The sequence below is a fragment of the Giraffa tippelskirchi genome, chromosome 1, assembly GCF_054371585.1.
Source record: "Giraffa tippelskirchi isolate mGirTip1 chromosome 1, T2T-mGirTip1v1.2.pri, whole genome shotgun sequence".
NCBI classification, from domain to species: domain Eukaryota; kingdom Metazoa; phylum Chordata; class Mammalia; order Artiodactyla; family Giraffidae; genus Giraffa; species Giraffa tippelskirchi.
In genome coordinates this window covers 180,363,931-180,375,956 of record NC_137275.1, presented here as the reverse complement: position 1 = coordinate 180,375,956, position 12,026 = coordinate 180,363,931, and the positions used below count along the sequence as shown (strand labels likewise).

Genomic DNA, 12,026 nt, shown 5'->3' with positions numbered 1-12,026 from the left:
TGGGCTAGCTCTATGCAGTCATACTGCTTCTGGATTCCTGACTCAGAAACTGGGAGCTAAATGCATGTTCATGTTGTTTTAAGTGGCTAAGTTTTAGGGGGGAAGGGAGCATACTTTGTTACACAGCTGTAGATAACTGATAGACTCACACACAATGTTGACCAAAAAAAGCCAGAAACAGAAAGATTCCATTTATATGAAGTTTAAGAACAGGCAAAACTCGTCTCTGATAACAGGAATTAGAATATTCATGCATTTGCAGGGTGCTGATTGGCAAAGGGGCCTGAGGGAGCCTGCTGGGGTGCTGGAAGTGTTCCACATCTTGAACTTGGTGGTGATCACACAGCTACACATAAATACGTAAATCTACTGAGTTGTCTACTCAAGATGCACTTGCTTCACTTTATATAAGTTAACTTCAATAAAAAATAAACTCAAGTAGGAAAGGAAGAGAGGGAATAAGAGAGGAAAAGAAAGTGGTTAAAAGTTGTTCCTTGCATAAGCCAGAATCTCTCGGATGTCAGTCCTCCCCACCCCACCCTTCCACCACTGACTAGGCCTAATTAACAATAGAAACATCTCCCCCCTTGATTGAGAAAAGACTATATGTCAGGTATATGAGGCATAGTCCTATTAGGCGAGTATGAGTATTATTCACATTTTACACATAAGGAAACTGAGGCATGGATACAATAAGTGATTTTCCCCCATTACACAGAAAGAACATGACACAGCTGGGGCTTAGCCAGGACCCAATCCCTTGTTTGACTTCAAATGTCAGAGATTTGAAGCCAGGGAGCCTCTGGGTCAGTCTGTCTCCTGCCTAGCTTTTCCAAACAGAGTGCAGTCTCCAGTGGGGACCTGACATGGTGTGAGATGGTCACTGTCACAAATCTTTATTCTGGTTTGTTCTGATCTGCATAGGAAAAGGGTTTTCTCTATCATTTCCACTGACTTCATCTCATCTTTCCCTTAGAGTAAGGTCAGTAAAAGAACATAATTGACATTTAGAGGAAGGGACAGTGACACATGCCTGTCCTCTCAAGGAGGCTGAACACTTCCAGACTGAATTACTTCAATACAAAATGAGATTACAGACACGAAAACTATGCACAGACGGAGAGCTGCTGCTTAGAAGCTAAAACTACAAGGAACAAAACAAAACACAGTTGGTCTTGCTCTCTTGGTTTTCAAGAGTGTGTTTTCCTTATATCTTGCAAAACGAAAAGCTATATTCAGCCTCATTTAAAAAGCTGCCCTGAGTGTGGAATCTAAAATTAATGGGTGCACCATGCGTGAAAACCTTCAGGATCCTATTCTAGCATAGCTTTTGTTTTCTAAATTTATTTCCACTAGGAAAACAATCCAATCTGGAAAAACAAGAAAACATGATCCACTTCCTTTAGCTTCTTTTCAAAATATTAAGCACATTCTCGCTCTCAAATATTGGAATGAAATGTGAGACACCCAGCTAAATCCCCCTAGACTTTGCACAAGTCTTCATGTCGGGAGGGAGCCTATTTTCAGGCCTTGTCTCCTGAGGGGCAGTGTGGGAGGGAGAGTGTCCCATGCCCCAAGTGTCCTGGGCAGGACCTGCTGGAGGGAGCTCTGTGGGAGAGGTGAGTGGATCAAGAGGGGCTAAGGGCTGCCACTTGGGACACAGTTGGCTTGGGACAGATGGGCCTGCAGGCACTGCATGTGTCCTGCCTGCCTCCTGGGCGCTGGGAGGGTCTCTCCTGTCTGTTCATAAACGCAGCCTGTTTGGAAGTTGAGTGCTTCGGTTCCAGCCCAGTTCTGAGCCTAAGTTGATTCGTGACGTCGGGCAAGTCCCATCCCTTCTCAAATCCTTGGTTTCCCCATTTGCAAAAGGGGGGCTGGACTAGGCATGTCTCAGCGCCCTCAGCTGCAGTCAGCCCCCTGCCCCTCTCCCCCACGCCCAGCCTCACTGCTGTCCCAGGGTGACTCCAGGCAGCAACAGAGCATGGAAGTAAAAGAAAGCCTGGCTGAGTCCTATCCTGAGTCTGTGTCCTGAACCAGCCTGCGAGGCTCTGTGTCACCCCAGGCAGAACTCCCCGAGTCCCTCTCCTTGGCCGTATAAGGAGAAGGGAGGACTCTGACACAGGTTACAGGCACAGGGCTGAGGAGAAAGCTGTGGCCTCTGGGGACCTCGGTGACTAACAAGAACGAGGAATAAATCCAACACCACTCATCACCTCCTCTTGGCCACACTTCCCCAGAGCCCATGCCTCCTGGGGCACTGAGAGAGGCATGGGTGGCCTTCCCCTAGCCTGAGCCAGCAGAGCCCCCTCCTCGAGACCTGTCTCAGCCCCCCACATCCCCCCCCAGGCCTCAGTCCAGTCTCTAGACTCAGGCTCCCAGGAATACGTCCCCATAGGCCCCCTGCACATGGGTGGTCAAAGCCCCCTCTGGTCTCCAAGCCCTGATGCCCTCTTCCTGCCTCCAACCCTCTCCCATCCAGCCGGGAATCATCTTTGCAGAGCATGACTGTGACGGGTGCTGATGACAGCCCACAGGAAACTTCCCCTTGAACTACCCACTCCCAGCCTGTTGGGCTCCCCCCAGCTCCCTTTCTGGCTTTCCTCAGGCGGTCCCATTAGTCGATTCTGAATTGACTCTACAGCTGTCCTCTCTCCTTCTCTTTTTTCATGTGGTTCCCTACACCGGGGATGCCATGGCCTCCACTTTACCCTCTGACATACTGTCCACCCTAGGGTTTATCTCAAATTCCACCTCCTACAAGAAGCCCTCCCTGATGCCTGCTCCTGACTGAAATTTTTCCCCACAGTACCCCACTCTGTGTGGCTTGCTAGAGCACCTGGCTGGATGATCAACTGTACACTTGTCTGTCATCTCATCCAGTGTGGAATCTCAGAGGACAGAGACAGTATTCACACACACAGCCCAGCACAGCCCTGGGTACAGCAGGCACTTACTAAACCCTGAGATAAAACAAAGGGAGACACTCCTAGGATGGGGTGGGAACAGGTGGTGACCAGTGCTCTGGCCTGGCACCAAGGGAAAGGGACAGCTGAGAAGAACTGCACAAAACTACAGTAGATTCAAGAACCCAGACAGGCACAGTTCATGGACTTTAGAGTCACATAGACATGGATTCTAACCTTGCCTCTCTTACTTCCTGTATGACCTCAGGCAGGTTACATAGCCTGCCTGGGCCTCAGTTTCCTCATCCACAATACTAGGGTAGGCTGTGACATCCACTCAGAGCGTCTTTGCCAGCATTAAATGAGATAATGGATACATGGTACCTGCTCAGTATATTAACTCTTAGAATAATGTGTGAACTCCCTAGGTCACCTTCGAGTAAATAAAAAAGTGAACCATTTCATAGTATTCATCTCTTAGCTCCTTAGAAGTAGAGATTCTTATTATCCCCATTTTACAAATGAGAAAGCTGAGGCTCAGGGAAGTGAAAGTCTTTGCACGGATGTTTAGCCGGGGTGAGGGTGATGGTCGGCACGGGCCCTGTCTCTGGGGAGAAGCACTGGGAGGGGAAGTGGGCAGCTCACTCTGTGTAAGCTACCACCACAATGACCTGAAGCCAGTGCTCTGGGCCATCTTTGGCTGACATTCTGCCCCAGGAATCAGGTTTCAGCTGATGCTGGGTAGATCCTGACTCCCTGCCCGGGTAGGCCTGGTGTCACATGAGTAGCCAATCCCAGGGCTTGGCCTAAGGCTACAGCCAAGCCTGTTACATGCCTTTGTTCCATCTGATCTGCCCCTCTGCCTGCAATAGAGCAGGGTCAGCAATGGAAGAAAGGATGGAACCAATGGGGGCTGGGAATGGGTGCTATAGCAGCAGGCTACTGGCTTGTGAGAGATGGAAAGAATTTAATGCAGCAAATTCACATGACACAGCTGCTGCAGGCTCATGTGGCCTTTCTTTATGAATTAGAGAAAAGTGCCTTCTCTGGATGAATAAAGCCCTGTATGAAGTTTTAAAGAGTAGATTATGAGTTGGGTTTTGTCCCGTCTCCTCATTGTACAGTGAACAACATATACAACCATCCAGGGCAGCCCTGCTTATCAAGTGCCACTGCAGGACCAAGTTCTGAGCTGGGTATTGGGATATGGAGATGACTTAGACACAGCCCCCGCTTCTGAGAAGCTCACAAGGAAGCCAAGGTGCTAGGAGAACCAGGGAAGGAGCACTTAAACTCTCTCTGTGGGGAGGCTCAGAGGCCCTGTGGCAGGCTGAAGGGAGAAAGCAGTTATATGCTGGCTCTTGGGGGGAAAAAAAAGGTTGGATTTGTAGTGTTTGCCAATTTCCACAGTGTAAATACTCTCACTAGGAGTAACTTCAAGGTACCAGTGTGCCATCACTCAAGTGGAATTGGGAAGGGATATATACAGTTAGCTCCAGCAAGATGGTTCAGGCTGGCTCTAGAACCACTGGGAGGAGAGGCTACAACCAAATCCAGAAGGAAGAGGATTTCTCTAGGCAGAGAAGGAGTCAGGGCAGGGGAGGACGTTCCTGGGGAGAGAAAAGTATAGCATTAAGTCATGGAGCTGTGAAAGTAAGTAGGGAGCAAACTGTGAAGAGTTGTGAAAGTTTAAGATTGGGAGGAGTGTTAGTCACTCAGTCGTGTCTGATTCTTTTTGACGCCATGAACTGTAGTTCACCAGGCTCCTCTGTCCATGGAATTCTCCAGGCTAGAATAGTGGAATAGGAAGCCATTCTCTTTGCTAGGGGATCTTCCCAACCCAGGGATCGAACCTGGGTATCCCATATTGCAGGCAGATTCTTTACCATATGAGCCACCAGGGAAGGGACCGCCAAAGTCTTCTGGAAGCTGGTGATGCTTAACCTCTTGACACAGGTTAACTGCCTATATGAGTCATTAAGCTGTGCATTTAACTTCTGTGCATTTTTCTATATATTTGTAGTATTTTTTAATGAGGATAAAAAGTAGAGATAATCTTGTTCAGGGACAACCACTGTATACAATTTGGTTGTATTTCATCCAATATTTTTCCTATACACACATTTATATGACTATTCAGCAAACATTTTCATGTAGGGAAAAAAAGCAGGTTCTCTATCAAACCATAAAGAAGAAAGCATTTTAGCACTAGAAGCAATATGGTATACTGGAAAAGAGTGGGCTTCAGAGTCAGAGACCTGAATTCAAATCCTGCTTCTAAAAGTGCTCACTTGGCAGCCCTGAGAAAGCTGCTAGCCTTCAGTTTCTCTGAGCCGTTTTCTTTTCTGAAAACTGAGACTGATAACACGCACATCCTTCAGAGCAGTTGGGAAGATCAGAGATGATGTGTATAAGGTGCACAGCACATAGCCTGGCCCACAGGGAACCCTCAACACATGCAACAGACATGATACTGTTATTAGTATCATCTTAGAAAGTTAGAACTGAAATGGTTGCCCTGAAAATAAATGACTGAACTATGGAAGTTATAGAGAAATGATAACCCTGTACGGAAAAAGGCAAACTAGAATTTGCCCAGTGAATAACCTTGATGGTAAGGAGACTCAAAAGCCCACTGAATGGTGGGGGGGGTGATGGATAAAAATGGTGTTGTTTTGCCTAGTGTGGAAGGCTCCAGTAGTTTATAAGATCTGTGCATCAGATATACCCTGTATGCAGCAGAGAAAAAAATTAAACTCAACAAACAGGACTTATAGGGAGCTGACTTCTACTGGATATAAGGAAGGATAGTCTCACTAAGAATGAAAGGGGTGATCTCAATAAAAAGTGAGCCTATCATTAGGGGTACCCAAGCAGAAGCTGGCGGAGCACTTGGTGGGAATGATGAAGAAGGAACTGTGAGCATGGTAGAGGGTACGGACTAGATGACCTTGGAGGTCTCTTTAAAGCTGTGCTCTGGAGCTTTCATAAGCAGCAGCATCTGCTCTGTCCAGTCCATACAGCAGCAAATGAGAAAGTGGAGAACTGCAAGCATCAAGTGAAGGACACAAGGAGGCCCTTGCCCATCTCACCTGGTTATCGATCTTCAGTTCCACCAGAGAAGTGTTGTATGGAAGTGCTTCCACTAAGCGCAAGATCCCAGCTCCGGAAATGAAGTTGGATTCCACGTTCAGCGTCTTCAACACTTTGTTCACCTTGAGCATCTCGGCAAGGGCCTTGAACCATAGGAGAAAAGGTAGGGTACCCATGAATTACCTGATCAAGGCTGGAACCTCTGTGGGTAGAACCTAAAATACTGAGGGAGCCTTGCTGAGCGTGAGAGTCCCTCACACACAGTCAGGGACCAGCAAGAAGATCTCCACAACTTCCTTCACCAAGCACCATTCTGTGTCTCTCCTCCCCTCTGGCTTGCTGTGGCTCCAAACCCCAGCTGGAGAGTTTCAGTTCCTTAACCTGCATCCAAACCTTCTATTACCTCGTTCCCCCACCCTGATCAGCCTCAACTCCAGCTGCCCCTCTTGGTGGTGCTACTCTCAGTTCCCCCTGGCACCCAGCGCTCTCCCTCCGCTCTGCCTTTCCTCATCCTTCCCTACCACCTGCAATGCCCTTCCTTTCTGCTTCACTCGTCCAAACCCTGTCCATCCTTCCAGGCCATTCTCAATGCCCCTTTCTCTAAGAGTCTTTCCCCCTAGCTTGCTGTGCCTGCCCTCTTGAACCTCACAGACTATCCATAACCTCCCTCATGGAACTTCTGTTCCTGTGTTTAGAGTTGTTTTTATAGCGGTTTTGTCTCCTCCATTAGCCTATATACTCTTGGTGGGCTGTTGGTACACCTCATTCACCCCAAGGGAGCCTCCCACCCACACAGTGCTCAGCACATAGTAGGTCCTCAGTCACTGGTCACTGGACTAGTGGAGTCCCAAGTTCCCTATATGCTTTCAACTTGTCTTTTCTGTGTCCCTGTTGGAATTCCATGGAGTTGTCATTCTCTTTGAACAGCAGAGAGGGGAGCCTGGGAAGCCATCCCACTGGGAAAGTGACCAGGGCAAACCGGAAGACAGGAGCTCAGGTGGCCCCAGCACATTGAAGGACTTCAGCCAGGGGGTGTAGATGACAATCAGAGCCTCTGGAGGAAATGAAGTAATTAGCAGGTGGTGGAAACGATGTGTCATGGAGGAAAGGAGATACCAGCAGCTGATGAGCCAGGATGTAAGATCAGTGGGTCCTGGTTGTCTGAAATGACGATCTGGTCCAGGAATGCCCTTCCCACTGGCCCTGCCTGCTGAAGCCTTCACAAGGCTCAGCTCCTAGGATGCCTTCAGAGCCCAAATCCTCAGCTCCCCTGCTTTTGTGTGCCCTGGGATGACATATCAGCTTCCTCTCCAACCCTGCATAGGTTGGACCCTCCTGAGGGGATGGACCCAGTCTATGCCCACCCACAGCATTCCTCTTGCTCCCCAGGAAAGGTGTGGCCTGATAATCAAAATACTTGACAGCTAGTATGTAAGTGTACCAGGCTGATCCAAGTAGACATACTAGTGACTGAGCTGGTCCTATAGGCAGTGTCATACCAAGGGTCAACTCTGTCTGCTGGACCAGAGTAAAGAAATGGGCAGGAGAAGAGCTGGGGCAGGTAGTGCGGACACTAATGGAACTCTGGTAGCTTGTTTACCAATCATCCCAGAAGTATTTTCATCTTCAACAATGGGTATCCTGGTGTGAAGGGTATGACATCAGCTGTTGACCTGGCACAGGGTCAATTCCCCGTAAACATTTGTGGAGCTGAGCTGACTGCCAGCACAGATGGGCTTCGTTTCTGATCCAGTGACAGCAGTGGACAGAGCATGTGACTTTGCCAGCTGTGTCTCTGCGGGCAAACTCAGGATCCTCTGGAGATATCCTGAGGTCGGAGAACATCTAACCAGAGGTTCTCCACTGTAAGCAGTGAGAGACTATGAGCTATTTCTATCATTTCAAAAACAACCAAGGAAATGTCCTATGTATTTTAAAAATGAGAAAATAATTGATTGCTAGGAATGGACTTCAAAGTAAGGAAATTTATCAGGATAAAGAAGGATAGTATGGGGTCAATTATCCAAGAAGACATACAATCCTTAATGAGAATGTGCCTAACAAGAGAGCATCAAACTATATGAGGCAAAAACTAATAGAATTGAAAGAGAGAGAGAGATGAATCCACTATCATAGCTGGAGACTTCCATACACCTCTATGGATATGGACAGCTCTAGCAGGTCAAAGACCAGGAAAGACATAACTGAACACAACACCACCATCAATCAACTAGATATAATTGACATCTATAGACTATTTCATCCAAAAATAGTGGAATACACATTCTTCTCATGCACATTGGAACATTCACCAAAACAGACCACATTCTGGGCCACAAAACACACTATAACAAATTTAAAAGAACAGAAATCATACAAAATCTGTTCTCAGACCATAATGGACTCAAACTAGAAATTCAATAACAAAAAGATAAGAAGAAAACTTCCCTAATACATGGAGATTAAGCAACACACTTCTAAATAACACATGGATCAAAGAATAAATCTCAAGATAAAAAGTACTTTGGATTATGACTAGGTGGGATATTCCATCACATCAACAAGCTAAAAGAGAAAAATCGGTCATTTCAATAGATGCAAAGCAAGCATTTGACCAAATTCAACATCCATGCATGATAAAAAGTCTCAGTAAACTAGGAACAGAGAGCAATTTCCTCAAATTGATAAATATAATCTACAAAAAAAAACCCTACAGTTAACTTCATACTTAGTGGTAAGAAATTTGAAACTATTTTTAAGATTAGGTACAAGGCAAAGATGCCCCCTCTCAGCCCTCTTTTTCAACATTGTAACAGAAGTTCTGTCCAATGAACTAAGGCAAGAAAAGGAAATAAAAAGCATATAGATTGGGAAGATGAAATAAAACTGTCTTTGTTTGCAAAGATAAGATGGTTGGATGGCATCACCAATTCGATGGACATGAGTTTGAGCAAGCTCCAGGAGTTGGTGATGGACAGGGAAGCCTGGCGTGCTGCTGTCCACGGGGTTGCAAAGAGTCGGACACAATTGAGCAACTGACCTGCACTTATTTGCAAATGACATTATTGGTTACACAGAAAATACAAAAGAACTGACAAAGAAAACTCCTGGAACTAATAAGCAATTATAGCAAGGTTGTAGGGTATGGTTAATAAAGAAAAGTCAGTTGTTTTCCCATAGATAGCAATGAACAAGTGGGATTTAAAATTTAAAGTACAATACCATTTATGTTAGCACCCCAAAGAATGAAATACTTAGGTATAAAGCTAACAAAATATGTACGAGATCTATATGAGCTAAACTACAAAACTCTGTTGTATGAAATCAAAGAAGAACTAAATAAATGGAGATATATTCCATATTCATGCACAAGAAAATTCAATATTGTCAAGATATCAGTTCTTCCCATTTTGATATAGATTCAATGCAATCCCAGTTGAAATCCCAGCAAGTTATTTTGTGGATATCAACATAACTGATTGCTACTAAATGGTTAATTACCATGGCTGGTAGGCTAATTCATGTATCTTTTAACCTGCTATTTGTATTGTAGTAATTATACTGTACTGTTATCCTTTATCTGCCTACATGGACCATTATGTTCATGAAAGTGGGAACTGTGACTATCTTGGTCACAGTTGTATTCTCAGAGCCTAATTCAGTGCTGGACATAAACACTCCATAAATATGTATTGAATATTTAAAAAAAAAGGAGTTGATGGCTACTTTATAATAACTACAATTTAATCCAATCAGAGATCAAATTTCCAACATCCGTTGGATTTTAGAAAAAGCAACAGAATTCCAGAAAAACATCTACTTCTGCTTTACTGATTATGCTAAAGCCTTTGACTGTGTGGATCACAACAAATTGTGGAAAATTCTTCAAGAGATGGGCATACCAGACCACCTTACCTGCCTCCAGAGAAATCTGTATGCAGGTCAAGAAACAACAGTTAGAACCGGACATGGAACAACTGAACGGTTCTAAATTGGGAAAGGAGTAGGTCAAGGCTGTATATTGTCACTCTGCTTAGTTAACTTCTATGCAGAGTACATCATGAGAAACGCTGGGCTGGATGAAGCACAAACTGGAATCAAGATTTCTGGGAGAAATATCAATAACTTCAGATATGCAGATGACACCACTCTTATGGCAGAAAGTGAAGAGGAACTAAAGAGCTCCTGATGAAAGTGAAAGAGGAGAGTGAAAAAAGCTGGCTTAAAACTCAACATTCAAAAAATGAAGATCATGGCATCCAATCCCATCACTTCATGGCAGATAGATGGGGAAACAGTGGAAACAGTGATAGGCTTTATTTTGGGGGGCTCCAAAATCACTGCAGATGGTGACTGTAACCATGATATTAAAAGACGCTTGCTCCTTGGAAGAAAAGCTATGACCAACCTAGACAGCATATTAAAAAGCAGAGACACTACTTTGCCAACAAAGGTCCTAGTCAAGGCTATGGTTTTTCCAGTGGTCATGTATGGATGTGAGAGTTGGACTATCAAGAAAGCTGAGCGCTGAAGAACTGATGCTTTTGAACTGTGGTGTTGGAGAAGACTCTTGAGAGTCCCTTGGACAGCAAGGAGATCAAACCAATCAATCCTAAAGGAAATCAGTCCTGAATATTCACTGGAAAGACTCATGCTGAAGTTGAAACTCCAATACTTTGGCTATCTGATACGAAAAACTGACTGATTGGAAAAGACCCTGATGCTGGGAAAGATTGAAGACAGGAAGAGAAGGGGACGACAGAGGATAAGATGGTTGGATGGCATCACCGACTCGATGGACATAAGTTTGAGCAGTTTCCGGGAGTTGGAGATGGACAGGGAAGCCTGGCATGCTGCAGTCCAAGGGGTCACAAAGAGTCAGACATGACTGAGCGACTGAACTGACCTGAATCTAATCAGAAATATTTTTAAGACACAGGAAAAATCAAATAAAATTGATCATTGGGAACCACCAATGAAGACAATAGTTTTAGATATGGGGAAACTGAGGACCAGGGAGGGGCAGGCCCTTGTCTACACACTGAGTGGAGAGAGATCCAACTTTAAGGTCCATGTGACTTGCATTTAAATCTCAACTCCACTTCTCACTTGCTGTGAAACTTTGGGCAAAGCAAGTTGTCTGAGCTTCCTCTACCCCAGGTTCTTCATCTGTAAAATGGGGAGCCCTGCACCTCTGGAATCAGGGATGGTTGTGGAGATAAACTAGGATAATGTACAGACGGTGCCTGGCTAATGGCTGTTCTGTCCACATTCCCTCCTGGCTCCTAGCCCTGTGACTTTCACCACATCACACCTCACCACACAAGGTTCTTCATCGGTGGCACATGGCCAGTCCTGAGGCCACAGATGTCAACTTTCCTGTTTCTATGCCTCCCAGTCTAAATGTAACAGATCAGAAAAGTACATACAAATGCCACAGGGTCATTGCTCCGTGTTCCCACGATGCTGAACTTCTTCACATACGAGTTCTCTTTGAGGGCTTCTGCATACGCCTTGAGAGTGGGTATGGGGATATTCTGCAGAGAGAAAGGCAAGCAGTGACCAGCAGTCCTGACAGGGGCAGGCAGGGCAGAGAGATGGGGCAGTAATTCTCTCACAACCTGGTGCAGCCTGATGCCCAGCACGTCCCTGACCAAAGAGCTGAATGGACAAAGGGTTTCTGCTTTGCCCCAGATGGCTGAGATTTGGGGAGAACTTTCTGGTAAACAGATTGAGAAAGTCCTCCCTGAACATTTCAGATAGCACCTGCAGTTTTCTCTTTGTACATGCAGAGACCGGAGGAGCAGGAAAACATCAAGGCAAAGGTGCAGAAGAGTGTTGTGCTGAGAGATCAGGCCTGTGGGTGTGTGCAACAGGCAATGTTTCTGACTTGCTGTGTGACTCTGGAGAAGTCTCTGTCCCTCTCTGAGTTTGTTTCCATAAACTAAGGTAGGGCATTGCCCTAGACAATTTTTAAGAGACATCTGTCCCAGAAGGTCTCAGCCCTACCACACATTGGAGGTGCCAGGG

General features: G+C 45.7%; 1 protein-coding gene across 11 annotated transcripts in view; it reads right to left on the bottom strand.

Annotated features, from left to right (window-relative positions):
• Positions 1 to 12,026, bottom strand: part of TMOD1 (tropomodulin 1) — a 91,187-nt gene that overhangs the window by 16,402 nt on the left and 62,759 nt on the right. For 10 of the 11 annotated variants that reach the window (XM_081511311.1, XM_081511269.1, XM_081511335.1 and 7 more), the window contains 2 exons: positions 11,426 to 11,533; positions 5,996 to 6,139 (listed from right to left, as the gene is read on the bottom strand). In XM_081511311.1, coding sequence (XP_081367437.1) covers positions 5,996 to 6,139; positions 11,426 to 11,533 — 252 coding nt within the window. Of the gene's footprint in view, positions 1 to 5,986; positions 6,140 to 11,425; positions 11,534 to 12,026 lie in introns of all 11 variants that reach the window. The other variant, XM_081511273.1, reaches the window with a different exon arrangement.